We start from the raw sequence: 22,861 nt of genomic DNA, 5'->3' as shown, positions 1-22,861 counted from the left end.
CGTGGGTTTTGCCTCTATACAGGTACTCTACAGCCACTTCAATAGGCTATGTTAATTTTGAAAAAAATTGGAATATAACCCATAAAAAGATATTTATAAGATCCAAATCCTAAATATAGCTATTAAGACTTTGTAAAATATGAATATTCAAAAGGAAATGAAAGTGAAATGCACTAAAAATGCATTGCTTAATGTAAAATATAATCATATAGAATCTATATAAATCTAAAGGTGCACAAATATTTCCGAAATAGTCTAAGATTAGTTACGTGAACTGTGTCATATAACTTTATATTATGAATATATGTACATTCATATGACATTTATACCTATATTAATTTTAAGACTAATATTCAGTAATATATTGACTGCAATCATTAGATACACATTGAAGTCGTGAGAGCTGAATCAACCCAAAAATCGCCGGCAAGTTCAGAGGCTGAGTTCTGAAGGGACCTGCTGCAGGGGCCGATCGAGGGTTATGGTCCATAATTACCTGGACAGAGCTCTAATTGTCAAACAAAACAGATCCGACCTGACCGGACAAAAATAGTCGCAGGCATCCGAGCAAATGGGAGGTAGTCCGAAATTGTATTTGCCTTCGGAAATGGCTCACGTAAGCGATTAAAGCGAATTAAGCTTACATAATGCCTTGGAATTCAGTATTGTTCTGTTCTGGTTCCCTTCCCTGGCCATCCCCTGGAAGACGACTCTATATGGATGCCGATTCCATTCCCCTAACCATTCAACAAAACTAATTAATTGCACTGTTCGCGAAGGAGTGAGCGGAGTGGACTAGCTCGCCATCCCGTTCTAATAAATAATAATGAAACTGAAAACTTAGTACTTAAATCTCGGGCTTATCGCCCGAGGAAAAGGCCACTGGCAAAGGTTATGTTTTTGTGTGCTCCATTTGAGCAAACAGCGATAGTCGATTTGGAAAGCTCTCCAAGTCCCAATTGCAAAACTTGAACGTTGAGAAGACGATAAGCAACCTACATATGATCTATTTAAAATTCTAGCCATTCGATTATTAATTTTGTATTTTGTATGATTAATGAGGTTTTTAAGTCGGGTAGAAAATAAGTGTTCGAAATGACAAAGCATTTTGGGTTCTGATCTCTAAATATTTTTTGCATCTTTTTATCTTAACAACGTAACTCTTGATTTGACCTTCTATTCTGAAATTAATGTTGCGAATTTGGTAATATAAAAAAATCTGGGAAATTAATTATAGTTTCTCTAAATTGTATTTCATTATGAGTCGTATCTACCTTGCTTTAAAAATATACAATAATCATATTTTGTCTATTTATATATTAAAACCCATTTAGAATTGGTATTTATAACTTTTCATTTAAAGCGTTAGTTTGTAATTGAAATTCTGTTATACCATTATTTTGACGAGTATTGGCACTCAAATTTTATGGAATTTAACTTGCTATGGAACTAATAGAAAAGAGCGAGAAAGACAATCAAAATATCTATGGTCTACTTTTAGGCTGCTGACTCACATATACCCATAAAATATGATAGTTTACCTTTTATTCTAGAGATACAAAACATTTCCAAGTCAGTCTTAAAGAAAAGAACATAGCAAATGTAATAACAAAGACTAAACAAGTAATTTTATTACACCAAAACGAGAAACAGTAGGTAGAACAAACAACGCATAGCTAAACGCTGACTAATTGAATACCCTGCCGATTGTTAGACACTTTTGTTGATCAGTTTCTTGCGAATGGTCTCGTCCAGCGGTGGAATCGCCTCGCGGGGAATCAGGAAAGTGGACAGGTTGAACAGATCCAGAAACACCTTGTAGCGATCACTGAAACCAAAAAATAAAACAAAGGGAGAACAGTTGGAGTTCATTGATCCCCGATATATGCACATCTGCGATGATCACCTGAGAGTGGAGCGCAGATATTGATATCCGGACGAGCCACCAGTGCCCAACTGTTGGGATCCAATCATGCGTTGCACCATGATGACGTGATTATCTGTGGAGGGAATAGAAAGTAGTTGGTTAGGTAAACCAGTCCTAAACATAACATATATTTATAAAAGAGTATCAAAGAATGCAATGCTTACATCTCCACTTGGTTATCAACGAGTCGATGTCCATGAGCAGGGTGAGCAACTGGTGTGGCTGGCTGAATCTGGGTTCATCCCTATAGAAGGTGATCATGATGGCTCCCTGGAGGGCTCGATGGCTAAACCGGCGATCCCCACGGCGCACCAGTGCATCATGCACAGCCGGATCAAAGATGGAGCGGTAAACCTCGCGTCGCTTCTCGATGTCCATGAGGCGGTAGTTTTTGGCCTTCTCCACGGGCTCCTCCATGGCGCTCTGTACCTGCGCCTCCAGGAATCGGTCGACGCTCTCCTGGAACTTGGCCCAGAAGTTGAAGCCAGTCTCCTCCAGTCCAGGAGTCCTCTCCAGCCAGCGCTGCACTAGCTCCAGTAGTGAGGGATCTTTCTCCGAGTTGCGAATCGAATTCCGCGCCTCCTCGTCGCTAAAGACATCCGAATACTTCTGGTTGTACCGCACCCGCTGCTCTGTCAGCACTCCCAGCTTATTCTCGATCAAACGGAACTGCAGCGACTGGAAACCGGATGCGGGTGCCAGGTACTTGCGGAAGTCCATGAAGTCTAGCGGGGTCATGGTCTCCAGAATGGGCACTTGGTCCACCAGGAGCTGTGCAAATGAAGCTATAAACGGACTTTGGTAAGAGATTCAGAAAGCACCCACTTTCAGGATCAGAACCACTCGGTTCAGTCGCTTGACAATCTCCAGCGTCTTGGTTTCATCGATGACCTCTGCATCCAACATGTCCCGTATGGAGTCGAACTCAAAGATGATCTGCTTGAACCAAAGCTCGTAGGCTGTGGAGAACGTACTTAAATACCACTGAGTAACTTCGTCCAGTTGCAAACCTACTCACCCTGGTGCGTGATGATAAACAGATGCTCATCGTGCACGGGTCGCTTGTCCTCCTCGGAGAGCATACACTGCGCATCGAGCAGCTTGTCCAGCATCAGATACTCTCCATAGATTTTGCCCACTTCCGTGGTTAATGGCACCGCCGAATCATCGTGATCGTTTCTGTATGGGTTTGAATTGAATCGCAGAGCTGAAGATCGATTGGCATTCCTGGACAGCACGTGCTGGTGCTCACCCGTTTCCTGCATAGGGACAGCTCATGGTGCTCAGCTCAGATCAGATCGTGACTCCTCGAGCGGCGGATGCTGGCAAACTGATCTCCGCCAGCGGACCGGAGATGAGACCCCAGCGAACCGATAACAAGGCGAAGTGAGAGCTCCAGTTCCGACTGATTGCACAGTCGGCGATCTGGGCGATGGGCACTGCCAGATAGGCTGGGAATTATCAATCACTGGAGGTGAAAGTGCGGCGCACACAAATATTTCCCTGAATGGAAGGGAGTCTACAGTACAGTTCAGTGAGAAATGACAAATCACAGTAACAACTAACTTTACCTAGGGTATAGTTAACTCAGTAGACCATCTCTCAATTTTAAAAAAAATAGTAAATTCATATTAGAACTCTGCATTTGGAATACGAATTGTTGTTTTCTGTGTTTATGTGGGGTCCAATCTTATTGGTCCTTGAAAATAGGTCAAGGTTGTATTAAAATAAATGGAACATATTTTGATAATTCAAAACTTGTTTTTATACAATCGCACCATACGCCAAAATAGGTAAACAAACATGTCCATACAATCAGAAGCATACAAATCAACTTGTTTGATTTCTGATCACAATAACTTGCAGTTCCCAAAACCCATTGAAAAAGAAGCTGTCATTCACCTGCTTATCGTTTTTATATTTTTCATATATTTCTGGTTTTCCATTTTATTTAAAATGTATCTTTGAGTCATTGGCTCAGTCATATACTTGTTGAAATTTGTTATATACTTGTGCCGTTCGCATCAATTCTTACTTCGATCCATCGCTTACATAATCTTGGTTGTTTCATCCGTTTTATTTGTTGTTAATTACTTTGTTTTATTGGATTTGTTGTTGCTTGCCCCGAGCATATACATATAGCGTAATGTCGTGGCATTAATTTCCGACCTTATTTATACTATTTCTTACACATTTTCTGTTGTTGGTTTTACTTTTCTTGCTGCATATCCAAAATCGCAAATCAAGTTCTCAAAGAAATCATTCGAATAGGATACTGTCGATGTGTGTCTCTCTATATATATATATATATATATGTATGCTTTGTTCTTCTAATCGGTTTTCATTATATAATTTTCAACTACTTTTGCATAGAAAAAATTGAGTTACATCTGGGAGTAAAACGCAAAAGGTACGGGGCAATTTCATGCGATTTTTTGATTTGGGATTCTTGCAATGTGCTTGGAATTCGTTCAATGCCATTTATGTATTACATAAACATCTAGTATATATCCATGTATATATATATATGTATGCCTGTATGTATATATATACATATATATTTATTTATAATTTATCGCTTTACTCTCGCTCGCTATCTGGCTCTAACTGTATTTATATAATATGCAAATCGCGCTGCGTTTTCTAGTCAATTTCTAGTGTCGGAATCTCTCAGTGGAACCGCGAAAAAGTGCAACGAAAATATTTAACCGAAGAATAAACTAAAAAAAAAACTTGAGTATCGAACACCTAACCACGCTTTAGTTATCCATTATAGTTAATCGCTCTGTAAATGTCTGTGTATTTAAATCTATGACTACTGTTTCGTTATGCGCGCTATCTCTGTCTCTTTCGGCTCTCGCCATCCCTGTCTAACTGGCCGACCAACTATCTAGCTCGCTCGTGCGCTCTCACGGAATTGCGTTGTCCTTTTTCATCATTTTCGGCTTCCGTTTCCTGTCAGCGGTAATTTCACTTTAACATTATTGCACTCTTAATTCGTGTTTGCTTTCAATAGTTTTCAATATGTTCGTTATAGACATTAACACAATATCTGAATCGAAATACATTATGCATATTTTATATATGTATGTCTGTATATCATCTTAATGTTTTGTATGCGGGATGCATGCACAAATGCACTTACATCTATGTATGTATGTTTTTGTATGTAGACCTATGTTTTTTTTAAAGAGATACGATATTTTCCTCGGTTCATCGTGACTTTGTGTGGTATCTTCTAACATTTTTCGTATGATTGCACGATTTAAATGGTAACTCTATCAACTAGGTGAGATGATTGGGTGGTATGGGATGATTGAGAGAGGTCTGGGATGCAAGCTTTTGGCACTGATGCTCTCACTTTGGGAGAAAGGCGATCGGAGATGTGTGGTTTCACCCGCAGATTTCAACACAACTTGTTAGGTGCTTAAAAGTATGATGATGTCAGTTTCTTGCATACTTTTAGGCACAATCGTGATGAAATCTTCCAGGGTTTCAACATATGTACATCTCTTAGGGTCTGTGGAATGTGGAAGATGTGGAATGCGATGCCGGCTGATCGATCTACAAATGAAACCCAAACAAACTGTAGCTTACAAAGCATAAGTACACATAGATGTGTTCGCCTATAGATTTTACATGTACCATGCTAAAACATGGCGGTACATTTCTTAAGCGTAGGAAACCAAAAATTGTTGAAAATTTCTTTTAATTTATTATACATAAGGAAAAAAAATAATTAAAACTAAATTGTATACAAATAAAGCCTAAGCCTAAAAATAGTCCTATAATTTCGATACTCATAAAATATATATATATTTATGTTTTTATATAATACTCTCTGCTAAGAGAACTTTTGGAGTTAGCAACAAATTGCACTACATTGAAAATACCTTATAATATCAATTCAATGAAATATAATTAATTATGTATAATTTAGTTAAGCATTCGCATATGTCGATATATAATAATGTATGTTAGTTATTAAATAGATGTGTTTAAAATCAAATGCACTTCTCATTGAGCAAAACTCGGTTTCCTTGGCTAACAGCAAAAAAAAAATGGAATTAAAAGTAATGTTATGACATATCTTTGTTTTGGGTTTAACTTTGTTAAATATAATCATTATAGCTTAATTAACTCTTTCTTGGTTTTGTTGTGTTTTTGTTGCGGTTGTTGTTGTTTTTGTTTTTGCATTACTAGCACCCAGCATGTACATGCTCGAAATAAATTCATGTGATTTGGTTGTGTTTTGGTTTAGATTTTCATCCTTTCTTCACTACACTCGACTAAAGATTAATACCTATTAAATTAAATCCTCGACGACAAGGCTGAACTTAAACATTACTTTTTGGAGCATTGCATAACGTGGAGTGATTCACATTGGATCTCGTTGATGGAGCTGGTTGTAAACGGTGCAACCGCAGTTTCGTTTCCATGATGCACATAGTATCAAAATTATTTTGATGCCGCTGCATCGTTTACCACCAACTTAAGATGTTTATTTTGTTAATTCTATTTTAATGGGCGTGTTAAAAACCTCAAGAGCTTCGAAACCACCTCAAAAACGCTTTAAAGTGTTCTATGCACTTCAGAACGTATTCTTCTTGCATCTATCAAAAAACTCAAGAGATTTGAAAGCTTTGAAGGTTCGTAGCGACAGGCCGTACTGGAGTATTTGTGAGACACACGTCCAGCGACACAAAGATACTGACAACACGGTTACGGATACAGATAATGATAATCATACTGACGCGAAAGCAGATACGGTTACGCTTACAGATACAGATACAGATAAAGATACAGATACACTGCCTAAACGGAAGATCAAACTGATTCAAAAACGCTCGCTAGGGTCAACTGAGGGGCAACTGAAATCAGCGGATGGGACCTGATGGGAACTCGAGGACTCAATCACGGACTCCGTTTCGCATTTGGAATACCGCGGGGCGGGCGCTCATCTGCCGCCCATGCCGCCGCTACCCAAATGCACTGAAGTCGCTGACATTTCGACAAGTTGACACTGGCGGCGCTCGACAATGACCGCCGCTGGCATCGACTATTCGAGCGCGGGTCATACGTTCATCGCATAGTACACGGATCCCTGGGCCTGGGCGCCCACACCCACTCCTCCGGCGACCTGTTGCTGTTGCTGCTGCTGTTGTTGCTGCTGCTGTATCTGCTGCTGCTGCTGCTGCTGCTGCTGTTGCTGCTGCTGCTGCTGTTGCTGTACCGCTGCTGCGGCCGAAGTTGGCGACACCATGGCATTGCAATCGCTGTGCGATACGGCGGCCGCTCCTTCGGGCACTCCGCGCTCGCTGAATCCTGGCATTCCGCCATCCGGTCCAAATTGATAGTGTCCCTGCATCAGGCGCTGCTGCTGTTGCTGCTGCTGCTGCTGTTGTTGCTGGTGCTGCTGCTGGTGCTGGGCATAGTGGGCGGCATGGCCACGCCCACTCACCACATGCAACTGCATGCCGGGCAGGGCATAGCCAATGGGCACACGAATCGTCTGCTGGGTTACCTGTTACCGGGTAGAAAGTAAACAGTGTTAATAGGTTCTGCTTTTGAGTCTTACATTGTAACAAATTAGATAATTTTAACCTATTAAGCCAAATATTATCAAAAATAATCAAAATTCTCGTCAAAATTGTGGATATGGAATACCATAGGCCTCTTTGAAGTCATAATTTAATACGAAATCGATTGGCATTCAAATTTGGTGATTTAAAATTTTTCACATTTTTTGCAAATTTTTATGATGGTACCCCTTACAAAAAATGTGAAAATTCGGCCAAAAATTAATTTTACAAAATCAGTTTAAAAGTGAAAGGGGTTCTTAGTATTGGTTGTAAGGAATACAAAATGGTACTCCTTTTTGCTCTGTGACCATTTTTAGTCAAGTTATAGCCAAAAAAGCCAACTTGAAAATTGAGTTTTTTGCCAAAAATAGTTTCCCAGATTTTTTGTAAATAAAATATTTGGTTTTTTGATCAAAACTTTGAATATAATAACCCAAATATGGAATATCATACCTCGTTGAGTTTGTTTCTTAAATCCCAATCGATTTGCATTCAAGTTTGGGAATTCAAGGATTTTTAAATTTTTTGCAAATTTTGATGATGGTACCCCTTACAAAAAATTCGAAAATTCGGCCAAAAATTATTTTAACGAGTCCGTCAAAAAGGGATAGGGATGGTTAGAATTGGTAATTAGGAGCAAAAAACGGTACTTTTTTCAGGTGTGTGGCCATTTTTGGCCAAGTTATCCTCAAAAAACCCAATTTAAAAATTCATTTTTTTTCCAAAAATCATTTCCCTAATTTTTTGTGAATAAAATATTAGATATTTTGATCAAAACATGGCTCATTTGTACCAGATTTATACCAACTTCACTCACCTGCTGGTACTCGAGGATGTTTTGGCGCTGGATGTGCGCCAGCTTGGGATCGCCGCTGCTGCTGGCGGCGAACTGTGAGTAGGTCTCCGCGTTATACGGGATGAGGACCATGGTCTGATGGTAGTTGCGCAGCGGGGGAGGCGACTCTGGCCGCCGGGTGGGGCTCCTGGCGAAGTGGCTGCTGTAGCTGCTGTGCTTGCTCTGCTCGATGGCCGTGGCGGTGGCGGTGGCCGTTGCCGTCGCCGTGACACTCTGACAATTTTGGGCGGCTGCAGCGGCGGCGTACAGCAGTGATGCATCATCGGCACCGCCGGCGGAAGTGGCGCCCTGCTGGATCATCGTCTGGCGGAACATGGTGCCGGCGGGCAGGGTCTGGTAGTAGGTCTGCTGTATGGCAGCCGCATCCATGGGGAAGCGCTGCTGTTCCCCGGTCTCGCTGTAGAAGCTCCACGTTCGCTGCTCCGTTTTCTGCAGCGCGGCGGCCATTTGCTGCTGCAACTGCTGCTGATGTTGCTGATGCACCGCCTGCTGCTGATGTTGCTGCTGTTGCTGCTGCTGTTGCTGCTGCTGCTGCTGCAAGTTCTGTGGCACATTCTGCGGCGAGGGATTCTGCTTGAGCGTATTTGGCATGGCATAACCCTTGACCGCATGCTGCACGGGCTGGCTATTGACCACCGTGGGTATCGCCGCGCTCAGCTGCTCCTGCATCTGGGCCAGGATCTCGTTGGTCGAACTGAACTTGGGCTTGATGCCCCGCACCGAGGGACGCTTGTTGAACCCATAGTCGTTCTGCTCGTCATCGTCGCTGCTGGCCTGCGATTGACTGGGCTCGGAGCCCGCTCCCGTGTACCGCTTCTTGAGCTGCTCGGTCCGCTTGGCGTCTGCCTGGGCAAAGGCGGCCAGTTCGTCCTGCTCCTGCCGCCCGGCGGCCTCCTGACCCGGTGTTCCGGCAATCACATCGGGTGCCACCTTGCGAGCATCCTCTCCGGCACCAAGTCCTCCTGCTCCCCCAGCACCTCCGGCGGCAGCCAATCCTTGGGCCAATCCCTGCGCCGCCATGGCAGCCGCATGCTGGGCAGCGGGATCTCCAGAGGCGGCAGCGGCTGCAGCCGCACCCAGTAGCTGTCCCATATTAAAGTCAGCCGCCGCAGCGGCGGCGGCATAGTGGGCGGCATGCGCATGCGTGTGGGCGTGGCCATGGGCATGCGGATGAGCAGCAGCTGCAGCGGCCAATGTGTAGTAGGAGGATAGGTCGTCCTTGTTCCCAGCCACACAGGCGGTCAGGGGAGCCAAAGTGGAGGAGAGGAACTGGCGCTTCGGCTCCGTTTGGCGGGGCGGAGTGCGGTGGATCTGCGTGTGCACCACCGGCACCTGGATGCCCATGCCCAAGTCCGGAGCAGCGGGACAACGGCACTCCTGCAAGGAATATAACTTAAGAACTTTGTATAAGCTAGAAGGGAAGAGCACTCACCTGTGGTATGATGACTATGGGATTCTCCTCCATTTCCATGATCTTCTCCTGCTTCTTGTCGCGGTTGAAGATGTCAGCGATCTTCTTGTAGGCCGACGATCCGCTCGAGGAGCTCGACACGGAGCTGCTCGGCGAGAAGCTCTTCTCGCCATTGACGAACTTGTGAGCTTGTCCAGAACCAGGCACCGGATTGGGATTCTCCTCGCCGGCGGGACTGTTGCGCTGGGCCAACTCATCGGCACGTTCGGCCACAGATTCAGCATCCTCGTCCACAGCCCGCTGCAGTTCCTCGGCTAGATCCTCGTCGATGTCGCAGGTCAGCTGCTTGATGCGCTCCTCCAGCGAAATGTCCGATTTGACAGCCTTTTTTCTAAAGGGAATTATGTTCAATAAGATTACTTAGTTACCATATGAGTATCTATCACTTACTTAATCAGCGATCGTCGCAGTATATTGCGCTCCATGCTCCTCCGCAAGGTGTCGGAGTCACCACAGCTTCCAGGCAAGTGGGTGACCAGGCAGCCTGCCCGCTTGGACTCATCGAAGGCCCGTAGTGCCTCCGAGGTGAGCACCGGTGCCTGATGAGCCGAGACGCTCGGGAAGAGTTGGCGCACCGCCGAATTGGGACGCAGGGCGTTGTTGAAGAGCGTCGAGTGCTTCTTGATCGGGATTAGCTCGTTGATCTGGTTCTCACTGTCGTCCAGGTCACCGGCCAGGGACTGACCATCGCTATCGGTGCCGGCATTCGCCTGATCCTCGGTCACAAACCGCACCGAACGCTTGGTGCCACCGCTCTCGTCCTCCGATGTGGTATTGTTCTGGTCATCCGACTGCTGCTTGAAAAGGAAAACATGGAGTATTAGTAGAAATCCATCGATAGCTAAACCCACTTGGTAACTGACCTGTGAGATCGAGTCCTGCTTCCATAGTTTGCCGCCCTTGAGGATGCCGCTGATCTGCGTGGGTGATGTCTCCTTGGGCGGTATGGGTGGCGGTTTCTGTGCCTCGAACTGTTGCTGTTCCGTTGCGGATACTGATGCGGATGTGGATGTGGATGCGGTTGCCGATGCTGCTGCTGCGGCGGCTGCTGCTGCAGCTGCTGCTGTTGCACTCGCCTTGGCCGGCAAGGCGGGCGGTAATGCATCAGCTCCAGTGGCGGACGCAGCTCCAACCGTTGGCGCGGCGGTGCCAGGTGCAGGGGCGGATCCAGCGGTTGCCACATCCTCGTGCGCCTCGCGGATGATCCGACGCTCGGTCACTGTGGTCATAGTGGTAATGGTTTCAACAACAAATCGCTTATTTTTCGAGGACTGATGGCTACTGATGGCCGTAGCTGGAACTTGAACTTGAACGGGAACCGGGACTTGGGTGGCTGTTCCATGGGCGGAACTGGAGCCTGAGCCGGAGATGGATCCGGAACTGGCCTTGCTACTGCCCGAATCCTTTCTAGCTTTCACCACTACACGTACGAGCAGTTAGCATTACGCAAAACCATTGGAAGGCATTGTATTTTTTTTGTTTTTTGTTTTAAAATTGAGAATTTTTATTGGAACATTGAGATCGATCGATGTCGACATGGAGATCGTGAATAACGAATGCTTGATATGTACACGATAATCGAATAATTGGAGAAGCGATTTATGGGTCGTTTGGCTGATACTCAAATATTATATCTTGAATGGAATCTTATTTTTATTTATGAGAAATATGCATTAATAGCATTTTTATTGGGAAACTAAATTCAAAAGCTTAAGCTGCAAATTTATAGCTTCTATAGGTTGCCTGTTCTCATTTTCTCGATCAACATATTTATTAAATAATTATAGCTAAATAAGCTAATATTATGTTAAAGTTGTCAAGCATTTTGGCCATTTGAAAGCCGTTAAAATAGATATGAATCGTTGATTTCTACATTGTTTTGCTTAAAAATGGAAAAACTCAATGTCCAATGCTCGGATGGGAAATTTTTAATAGACCTTGATGGCATTCCAATCGAGATCGGAGATCGAATATGAAATGTGCAATATGGCCATGTGGCGCTTGCTTGCTGTGCATAAATGCATGATAAAGCCAATATGAAGACTTGGATTCGGATTTGGATATGGATATGGATTTGGATAGGTTCTGGGGCTTTGCACTGGCTGATATCTTACCTCCAGTGGGCGATGGCTTGTACTGCGATTGCAGGACGTATTTGGGCCGCTCCTCGCCGGCGATGATCTCCTTCTGGGTGATCCGGCGCTCCGGGGAACTGGTGTGCAGCGGCAGAATGGCCACAGCGGGCACACCCAGTGGGGTCATCTCCTCCGGACACTGCGGGGAGCTGCATTCTGTAATGTGAAATGAATTAATTAGATACAGCGAGTTAAAGAGTGATAAAAGTCATAAAGTGTTTGGCCATATGTTCATAAAATAGTTATTAGTTATTAAATCATTGGCATGAGTTAAATTAGCTTTTAATTGATTAATTAATGCACAGATAGGGCTTAAAGTGTGGATACCTATGCATGGCTACCTCAAGTGACTATATCACATCAAATGAATGATAAATTGGATTTCAGATTCGGGGAACTTCCGCCTGTTGCTTCTGGAGCGGAAGTGCGCTTGAAGGATCGGTATGGGCATAGCTTTTGAGTGGCCAGCTCTCAGTTTTCGAAGTTCGATGGCCACATCGGAACATGTTTTGGGCATTTGTATAGGGGGCGATCTGTGGGCTTGTCGCTGGGGGCTTGTCGCATTCGCGGTTCGTTACGCGCAACAATTAATGAGTAGTGCTCCCTAGAGAGGTAAACCCCGGCAAATGCCCTGCCCGGCAAAAAAAATAAAAAAACAAGAAAACGAATATAAAATAAACAAAACTCTCCCCTATTTCCCCCTATTTTCCACCGCTTCCCGTTTGTCTCTTTGGCAGCCAATAAAGCGTGACCACCGACATTAATGCAAATGCCTGCCATTCGAAACATCCTTTTAGGGAGTTAGCTATCCGATTCGATTCGATTCGAACCGAAGTCAAGTTGCCGTAAATCAATCAATAGAACCGACTCGATGAAAATGCGGGCGACTTGGGCAAACAAGCCCCGAAAATGCCATCCGAATTATTTATGGCGCAAGCCCGAAACTTTAGCGATTTCATTTGGTTGACTAAATGCTTTCGTTGCCGATACACGGCGTCACCATGGAATTATACCCATAGTTATGGCATTATTATATGGCCAAAGTGGCAATCGTTAGCCATTGATGGGCATATCGGTTATACCGAAAGGTGCCTTTTACTTACTTTGATTAATTGCCAAGTTGTGAGGAATATTTGAGTAAATAGTGCCTTAGGCGCTCAGCTAACCATTCCTTCATGCAACCATTCTGAGACCAATAACTCTGATGATGTTTACATATACATATATGCTAAGGACCTTGGAGTTGTGTATATCTGTTGTGTGCTCTCTTTATTGACACTCCACTGTCCGGCCTGTCTGAACGTCTGTGAACCCGACTGCCCAGCCAACACAGCCCACTACCCACACCCCATTGGCCATCGCCAACTTTACCGAATTAAATTAACTAGAAAATTACAAGAGCAAGTGCAGCGAACCAGCAGCGGCGTAGCAGGAAGCATTAAAAATGGCGTCCAATTTAAGGGACCCCGAGGCCGTTGGTCGCAGGACGAGGAGCTGTTCCCCGAGCCAAGCTGGGCAGGATGTCAACGGGCAACGACGAGCAACGAATGTTTGCATAAATAATTCATAATTAGATTACACAAAGGCAAACGAAAGCGTTTGTGAATGAAAAGAACGCAACGCGTCCTCGTTCCCGCGGGATTCCCACTAATTGCATTGCGGCATGGAGTTGGACTCGGAGTTGGAGTTCTAGTTGGATGTGGATGTGGATGTCGATGGTGTCATGACCCCCATGAAATACGGCATCTAGTCATGCATATCAGAGCACAAACACGGTCGTATCCCTTGATTTTGAGCCATATTTCAAACCAACCGACAGCTGTCACATGACAAGTTTCACAATTTAGATGGAACTACCTATGAGGCACCGTTTTCTCGCAGTGCAGCCACTCACCTGCTTCCTGGAGCTGTTTGGCCGCACATTCGGCGCACTCGGCACACTCGGTGCAAACGCCCTGGAGGTCCTCCTCCGACTGCTGCTGCTGCATGGCTCCATGATGCGGCTGCTGATGCGACTGTTGCTGCTGCTGCTGTTGTTGCTGCTGTTGCTGCTGCTGCTGCTGTTGCTGTTGCTGCTGCTGTTGCTGAGCAGTGCCAACGGGCGGGGGTGGGGGCGGTATCTGACCGCCTGTGGTGTTGCGGGCGGCCAGCATTGCGGCACGCTGCTGCTGCAGCCGCTGGATGACCTGCAGCTGCTGCAGGTGCTGCGCCCCAAAGATGTGACCGCTCAGGGCGCCGCCGAGCGTGTTCTTCAGACTGCTGTCCTTGTAGCCATCGGGCGGACTGAGTGCCGCATCGTCGACGAACTCAATTGGCGGCTGGTATTTGGGACTCTAAAACAAAACACAAAAAAAGGATGGAAAGCATAACCAAATTAGTCGGAGGTGGGCAGGCTAAGTGAATAATGCTCGTAAGCCGAGTTGCATCACCGCAAATTAAGCTAATTGAGTTGTTTGGTCGTCAGCAGCATCGTGTCCTTGCGCACATGTATGCACGTGTATGTACATCCCATATGCAAGTGCTTGTGCATGGACAGGATCTAAGCACTGGGATGACGAAGTGGGCGCCATAAATCAGCGTTAAGCCCGTGCTTTCTGCTCCTGCCACTGTGAAATATAACCATGCCCCTAATGGCATAGTTAGTTAGCCACATATCTGATGGATATATTTCAACTGCTGATATGGCGAAGCCTACAAGGCGAGTGGAGTGCAACTAAAGGCGATAGGACACACTTTACGATATGGGAAATAAGCTATTTTCATTTGCAGTAGATACTTTATTTTATAAAAACCTCATACACTCCACGAGTAATCTTTTACCTTTCCATAATATATCATTTTATATGACACCAGCAAGTAATGCACATATTTCCCTGTAATCTGTGCACTTTTCCATCTGAAGAGTCAGGGGCAGCAACAAAAGACCAGAAACTTAATTCTCAGGGAGGAAACAGAGGAAAAAGCTGGAAAAGAGCTGTGCTGCACATGTAAAAGTTGCCAGCGATTTCGAACTCCATTCTGCCGGAATTCCCCCGGGAACGGCCAAAATCCTGTTTATTTGCAACTGCAGCTGGCTGCAATGTCTAGACAAGGATCTCACTGTTCTTCCTCTATGCATTTTCAATTTTTTTCGTATTTGTGGCAGGGGGGGTGTCCGTAGTCCTGTCATAACTCTGCCTTGAGAGGCGAAAACTTTTGCATAAATACGACGTATTCTTTCTCCGGCCAAGGATGTGGCCAGCTAACTGTCTGTGTGTTATGCAACGTGCTCGGCAAACTTGTTACACACACTAAATGCATATTAAACTCTTCAGAGAGCCCACACACTCACACCCGCATACTCACACCCGCACACTCACACCCGCACACTCACACCCGCACACACACACCGACGCATCGAGGAGGGGACATGCTCAAGAAGCGCCAAGTCAAGTACATTGGGCGCCCACACTGAGAAAAATAAACACAACAAGGAAGTGGCCAAAGTTTACCTAGGCAAAGCGAGCAAAAAGTGAGCTACAAAACACTTGAAGATTAAAAAATAACAAAGAATACAATATACTTTTTAGACACCTTTCAGATTGTGAAGCTTTACAACTTTTTATAGCCATTCTAAATACACTAGAATATTTTCAAACGACCTTGCTTAAAAACTGATCACATATATAATAATTCCATTAGAACTTCAAGGGATTTTTGGGGTATCCTAAAAATGAGATCCTTGATAACTTTTTAAGTCTTTTACTCGCATTCCTAAAAGGGAAGGGTCAGCTTCATTTGAAACCCATGGGACTCCATAAATGCCCCGCCATATAAATGAATGAGTGTTCTGGACTCGAAAATGAATCTTTCTTTTTTCGCGATGCACTCTCGGCCGAGGCTCTCAGACAGGACCCTGTGCCAGGACATCAGGACATCGGGACATCAGAGGCGGGCCGAAGTAGATAAGCAAAAAAGCGGCGCACTCAAGTGTCGCTTATGTGGCAGCAAATTGAAATTTAAACGCAACTCGAGGGCCGCTCAGGATCGATACGAGTGTCGAGGTGAGAGTGGCAATGATGGCATAGTGCGGCATGGTGTGATAAGGGGTGGAAGGGGTGTCGGGTCATGTGGATGCATCCATGGTTATAATGATTGCTGGGCTGCTCGGAAGGAAGGAATGTCCGAATATTGGCGGCAACTTTCCACCACGTCCTTAACACATATAACGAACGCCCCATGTTCATCACGATAGGACGCAATTCATAAAACAATCTATCACACAGTCTTTGCATGGGTGGCTTGGCTGGGCGTTTTCTTATATTCCAAAAAGGGGGGGTGTGGGTGTGGGGCTCGACAACAATGTCACTGGTTGTTACTGCAGTTTCGAGTTACTGGCACAAGAAAAGCATTTTGTATAAAAGTTCTTAAGTGATTTATACACACTTGCCAATAGAGAATGCGAGGACAAACGCGCAGCTATTATGTACGTACGTACACCCATACATCCTGACGACTAGGATGTGTATCTCAATGGATGATGTGATGTAGAAATGTGGGCGTGGACGGGGTGTCCTGCGGCTTGACTCCTACTTGACTGCCACTTGGGCGGGTGAAACGAGGACACTGTGGCTGCTCTGCTGTCCTTTTGTTTTCCTCAAATTCTACATCCCCACAACCGCCCACACACACACACACATACACTGTGATAACACACAAAAGTTGGACAGCGTTTTTGGCGTAATTAACATGAAAAGCGGCTTGGCTAAGACGAAGGCCCATTTCCACATCCACCATGTCACACTGCTGGCTGGGAGATAACGAACAAATCGCTGAATTGAAAAGGAAAATAAACTTCGGGCTCCTCCTAATTGCGAATATTGTGCGACGAGGATGTAAATCTCAGAGTTTTTCGAGTGTGCTCAAAGGCAAGAGATAAGCCAGTTAAAGTTCTCGGTCCCAAGTTCATTATTTTTATGATTTTTCCCAGAACACATAGCACATCAAACACGAAGCTGAACTAATTTAAATAGCAAATCATAATGGCAGGAATACAAATCGATTTAAGTGGAAATAGTGCGTACTTACTTACAATTTGCAACCTATTAAAAATGGCTTTGATTGGCTTTCCGAGAATTCCAAGACGATACTACTTTGCTACTTCGCAGTAAGAATAATGCAGTTGCAAGGGAAATACTACGTGAATATATAAAAATCAACCCGGTTTCGAAGTTCAAATTGACAAAAGCACGTCATCAGCCGGCGAAGAGCACTGCTCCACAGCCAACTGGCATTTGCACACGAAGTGAGTAAGTAATAAACCAATTTAAGTTGGCGACCCCCAGTGAAATGGGATAGTTAAAAGACCGAGGTCCGTTTCAGGTTGCCCTCATTAGCCAAGGCAAAACGGTGGCCCAGACCACCACCACCACTAGCTACGGCACCAGATCGAAACCCAAGCCCAAACCCAAGCCCAGCTAAGCAACTCGAACTCGACGAGGTGGGAGACAGCTAATCGGCTTATACTGGGAATCGGACTGCTTGTCCGGACTGAAAAGGAAATGCAATGGGCTTCTTGAAGGCTAAAATCGGTAAAATTGCAGCTATTACTCATATTGATTAAGTCAGAAACACATAAATAATCTAGTTAAAAGATAAGTTACAGCAATCGAATAATCCTTGGCTACAATCAACTCCCCTAAGCACAGCGAATAACAAATATAACTAAGCCAAATGAATCCCTATATGATGTGAAACCCACTGAGATCCTTGGGGATCCCGTTCCGCCCAAGATCCATTGTGCGCACTCACCTGTGGCGTCCTGCCCTCACCCGCCTCGGCAGGATTGACGGCATAGTTGCACTGGCAACCCTCCTCGCAGCACAGACGCACCAGCTCGTGCTCGCCGCAGGTGCATGGCTCCTCGTCCTCCTCGTCGTAGGCGCAATCCTCGCGTATCAGGATTATGTAGTCCGCTTCAAAGAACTCGTTGCGCGTCTCATCGAAGACGACGCGATTCTTGCGTGCCGGCGGCGGTCGATTTGGCTTCTTGAGCAGGCCGCGCAACTGACCATTCACCTCGCGCATCTTGTTGCCGTTGGTCAGGTGGGTGGGATGTGGGATGAATCGATGATCCGGGCGTTCTAGATGGGCTGCTGTAACGCTAACGATGCCTCTGGCGGCGCAAGTGGACGTGTTCTGATCCCGACTGGCTAGGCACTCATGGCACTGGCAGGCTCTTCCACAATCAAACTCCTCCTGGCTATCCGAATTCGAATTCGAATTCGAATTCGAGTTCGTATCGCAATCGGAATAGCTTTCGAATAGCAAGTACTCCTGTTGCTCGCTAACGAACTCGGCCAGCAGTTCGTCGTAGCACTGGAAACTACTGGTGTCAGCGATATCCTGCTGTTTCCGGTTCCGGTTATTGCTATTCAAATGTTGCCACTGCAATTGGCGGGCGACCTTTAGATACTCGCTAAATCGCTGCACATCGAACTCGCTGAGCGATGTGCCAAAATCACCGGCCTCCTTGCAACTCGGCTGAGCTGGCACAAAGGCAGAGCGCCTCAAGCAATCCTCCGTGGAAGCGACGTGCTCCTCGCTATCCGTTTCGATTTCAATCACCACTTGGTCCTGGTTCTGGTTTTGGTTGTGGGTCTGGTTCTCGTTCTGGTTATGGCTCTCCGCCTCCGCCTCCGCCTCTGCCTCCTTCTCCGCCTTCTCGATCCTGCGCACTGGGCACTCGGAGTGCGTATTCAGCACGAAATGTTGCTCCTTGGGATTTTCAGCTGTTTGTCTGTCGCTGTCTGTTGTTTCGCTTTCATTTGGCAATGGCGCTGCGAGAATGGCATCCACATTTAATTGAATTGCACTTGGGTCCGCGATAATTGCTGCAATCGCCTTATTGTCTACGCCTTGAGTGGATTGGGTTTGGGTTTGGGTTTGGGCTAGCTGCGTTTGGCTGGGGCACTGGAGTTGGGGTTGTTGGCTGGTATCGCTATCGGTATCTGGGGGTAGTTTCTTTGTTATGCTTATTGTTTGTTGCTCCTGCTCCTGCTCTTGCTCCTTCTGCTTTTGTTGTTGTGGTCTCAAGGATGCCTTTACACAATCAATGCTACTACAACTGGCCACGCGTCCCTGAAAATTGTATTGCAGTCGCTTTAAGCGCTGACTGGCCACAAAATCCTCGCCCAAATCGTGCTCAAAATCGATGAGATCCTGCTCAATACAGCTTGTTGCTACTGCTGCTGCAGTTGCTCCTGCTGCTGCTGTTGGCACTGTATCGCCCACCAAGGACTCGCAATCGATGAGCTTCTCCTCGGATGTTGCACTTAAATCGCTGGGCTTTGACTGGTTGCCGTTGTCATTGCATGTTGCTGCTGTATCTGGGATGCTGCTCCTCACGTAATCCAGAGGCCAGGAACTTTTTTGTGGGCGGACAGCAGCAATGCCAGCGACATTATCAACGCCACCACATCCAGTCAAGGATGAGTTGCTGCTGGCTGGTAGCTCGTGGGTTCGCTGGTTATCGTGGGAGCAGGGAGGGTACTGAGAATATGGCAATGACAATGGCGCCTGCCCCGCCTCCTGCTGCTCCTCCTGCTGCTCCTTTTTGGAGCTTAAGGTTGCTGCTGCTGCTGCTGCTACTGCTGTTGCTGTTTCTACTGTTGATGCTGCTGCTGCTGCTGCTGCTGCATCTATCTCAACACTTTCACTGGGATAAAAAAAATGATGTGGCCCGCGAGCAGGCAACGCGCTTTGCCTGATTTTTTGCACAAATTTTTCTGTACGTCGCGCGTCGTCGTCGTCGTCGTCGTGGTTGTGGTTGTTGTCGTTGTTGGTATCGTTGTCGTCGTTGTGACTGCCAATATCGTCGCCAGTTTGGCCAACGCTTTGCGACGACTTTTCGTTGGACTTTTGGCCACTTTCTGGCACGTTGCGTATGCCACAAGGACTGGGGCAATTGATTTCCACCGATTTTTCACTGGACTCAATCAATTTGCACAGCTTTTGGCCAGAATTCGTTGACGGTTGGCTGCTGCTGCTGCTGCTTGCTGACTTGTGTAGCTGCTGCCTCTGCTGCTCAGCTGCGACGACTGCTGCTGCTGCTGCTGCTGCCACAAGGTTGGCTTTGAAAAGCTCACTGCCAATTGTAGGTATTGAGCAGGCGCTGCTCCCCCTCTTGCCGTTGTTGTTGTTGCCACTGGTGCTGCTGCTGCTAACTGTCACATTGGGTGGTTGCAGGTATGCGCCTGCGCTCACGCTCTGCCTCTCATGCTCGAGTTGCGCGTACTCACATTTCGTGGCCACTTCCGTTGCTGAGTTGTCGCCAGTGTTGTCGCTGTTGCAGCTAGTGTTGCTCCTGTTGTTGCAGCTAATGTTGCTGCTGTTGTTGCAGCTAATGTTGGTATTGTTGCTGCTGTTGTTGCAGCTAGTGTTGCTTCTAATGTCGCTGTTGTTGCTGCTCCTACTGTTGTTGCAGCTAGCGTTCTTGCTGCTGCTGCTGCTTCTATTGTTGTTGCTGTCGCCCTTGTTGTTGCCAGTGTATTCAGCACGCGCACGCGCCTCCACCGCAACTATCGCCGAGTGGCACTGCTGACGCAGCTCGTCATGGACGGCAGCAACATTGTCGCGTGAGTTGCGTGCCTCGCATGCCAAGTGGCTCGAATGCCCGCAGTTTGGGCCTAGTCCACCACCAGTTGTATTGGCCACAGATGATGCTGCTGCTCCAACCGCCTGATTATCCTTGCCACTGGATCTCATTTTGCCACCGCCGCATATCGGCTCATTTGCCAATGCCAGCGTCAACATGTCCACAATCAGCATGATCGTGTGGCACAAACCATGGACGTAAATGTGGGCTATCAGTTATTCCAGCTTATGGCTGGGAGTTTTCACTATGGCCAGTTCCCACCAGCACAGGAACAAAGCCGCCCAAAGAGACACCAGTTGAATTTTCCGCCTTCGCTTATGCTTTGCATAAATTACAAGAAAATTTCACACAAACACACACACACATACGCACACAATCGCAAACGTGGGCCCGGGAAATTTCATTATTGTCCGTGGCACTTGTCGTTGGCGAACAGGTGCGCAGGGTCACTCGAGCGCATCCTGTTTGTCCCAGGACCAGATAGTAGTCGTTATTATCTTTTTTTTTGTTTTGCTGTTTTTGTTTTGGGGGTTGACTGTGGTGTGCGTTGTGTTGAACGTTACGCGCCACTGCAGCCAAACAAAAAGCCAGCAAAACACCACCGGCACAGAAAAAAACGGAACATAAACAAAATACGAACAAAATTATCAAGCTATTTATTTAATTTTCTTCCCGGTCTTCGGTTTCTCGGTAAAAAGTGGGTTGGTTTTTTTCTGTCTTTCTTGTTAAATGCGCGACGCACGTCCGAACGCGAATCGTGACGGAAGTCGACTGAGCAAACGCAGAGCGACTCGACGACGGAAAATTAAGCCGTCTTCGTCGCGATCTCGGCCTTTTTCTCTGCCGAGCGAAGCACAGTGGGTTAAAGTTCTACAAAGCACTTAGTAAAATGAAGGATATTAACGAGCAGGAAAGTTGGTGGGTGCACTTATCAAAGCTCAAGAGATAATTAAGATATTCAAATCTTATACAGTTTCTAGTAAGAGAGTATAATTCTTTTACGCAGTTGCTGTAAATCAATTCTTCCACTTTCAGGCAGAAGAGATATGCTATCAAAAAATATAAAACAATAAGAAAGCTGCCTTCTCTTCAAAATCGAACTGCGTATACTTTATACCTATTTAAAAGAATTGTTTTTTTTTTTTAGAGACTTTTTGATATATGCATACCACTGTGCTGTTTCGCTGTCTCGGTGGCGCATGCGCAAAAAACCGAGCAGAATGACGAAGAAAGGTAGCGGAAGAAGCAGAAACAGAAGCAAAGGTGGTTGCTGCATGTAAGTCGAGCAACGGAAACGGGTGTCCAGTGATGCCAGCCTAGCTACTTTTCCGATCAACTCACAAAATGCTACCCATAACTGATACTGAACATACTGATAATGATGCAATTAAAATAAGCTGAATTTAAAACTACTTTGAAAGAGATTCAGCTGGCATTTCTTCTTCGAATTGAAATAGAATGGAAAGAATTGTATAAAATGAGAAAGATCATATCCCTGTTCTTTGCACATTTGGCTACTTTTTAGTTGACATCGCTGATGGGCGTGAGGGGGTTAGAGTGCGAGTGGCAATGGGGAGACACAACCTTTTTTTATTACGATGGTGCGGGGACAGAGATCGCATGTTCGTTGGCCTGACTTAGAAGGGAGTGAGCATTACGGATTACTGGGATTTCTTTTTAATGGCCGTAAGTCGCACAACACTTCTTGGCGGTTACTGGCGATTGCTCGGACGTGCTCATGTCATAAGCTTGGGAAGTGAGAAGTGGGGATGGGGAGCGCAGACGATCGTGATCGTAATGAAAGTGATTAGACAAATTCGTTCCTGCATGCTCGTGTGACGATAATGATACCGAATCATACATATAAATGTGTCATCGTGATTACCGTGAGATAGACTCGTTTTCTTGGTGTTAACAGAACTCAGTCACGATAATGTGACATGATCTGGGTTAACTATCTTTATCGAGTTCCAATTGAAAGATACATATCTCCGCACGAATGAAAGCCGAAAGATTATTTGATTACTAGGAAAATTATTTGCCTGAAAGGATTTGCAAGCATGTTGTTAGATATTTATTATGATATTTTGAAATTTTATTATGTGCTTTTAGTTTTTACGTATCGTAAACAATATCTAAACTGTTTTTAATGTTCATAATGATGTAAGACCCTATTGCCCATTTGGAAGTTCCCGAATCTTAATTAAATTTCTATAGGCTGCTTAAAAGGGGTCATTACATGGGGTGTTAGCAAG

The 22,861-nt window shown here is 45.7% G+C and overlaps 2 protein-coding genes across 3 annotated transcripts; both read right to left on the bottom strand.

Moving 5' to 3' along the window:
* Positions 1 to 1,601: 1,601 nt before the first annotated feature.
* On the bottom strand, positions 1,602 to 3,338 carry LOC6725632 (tryptophan 2,3-dioxygenase). Its single transcript, XM_002106603.4, has 6 exons — positions 3,180 to 3,338; positions 2,946 to 3,106; positions 2,753 to 2,886; positions 2,092 to 2,698; positions 1,907 to 2,000; positions 1,602 to 1,828 (listed from the first exon to the last, which is right to left on the bottom strand). Exons 1-6 carry the CDS (start codon positions 3,203 to 3,205, stop codon positions 1,711 to 1,713), a joined length of 1,140 nt encoding a protein of 379 aa, XP_002106639.1. The 5' UTR covers positions 3,206 to 3,338; the 3' UTR covers positions 1,602 to 1,710.
* Positions 3,339 to 3,824: 486 nt separating this feature from the next.
* On the bottom strand, positions 3,825 to 21,175 carry LOC6725631. Of its 2 annotated transcripts, none has more exons than XM_039297608.2 (8): positions 17,762 to 21,175; positions 13,866 to 14,304; positions 11,951 to 12,127; positions 10,700 to 11,256; positions 10,227 to 10,630; positions 9,798 to 10,167; positions 8,327 to 9,742; positions 3,825 to 7,451 (listed from the first exon to the last, which is right to left on the bottom strand). In XM_039297608.2, exons 1-8 carry the CDS (start codon positions 20,777 to 20,779, stop codon positions 7,002 to 7,004), a joined length of 6,831 nt encoding a protein of 2,276 aa, XP_039153542.1. In that variant the 5' UTR covers positions 20,780 to 21,175; the 3' UTR covers positions 3,825 to 7,001. The 2 variants fall into 2 exon arrangements, with proteins under 2 accessions (XP_039153542.1, XP_039153543.1); XM_039297609.2 differs by having other exon boundaries at positions 10,700 to 11,055; positions 17,762 to 21,174.
* Between the last annotated feature and the right edge of the window lie 1,686 nt (positions 21,176 to 22,861).

The sequence above is a fragment of the Drosophila simulans genome, chromosome X (genome assembly GCF_016746395.2).
Source record: "Drosophila simulans strain w501 chromosome X, Prin_Dsim_3.1, whole genome shotgun sequence".
In the NCBI taxonomy this organism is placed as follows: Eukaryota; Metazoa; Arthropoda; class Insecta; order Diptera; family Drosophilidae; genus Drosophila; species Drosophila simulans.
The sequence above is the reverse complement of the archived record's forward strand: the minus strand, read 5'-3'. Positions and strand labels throughout refer to the sequence as shown.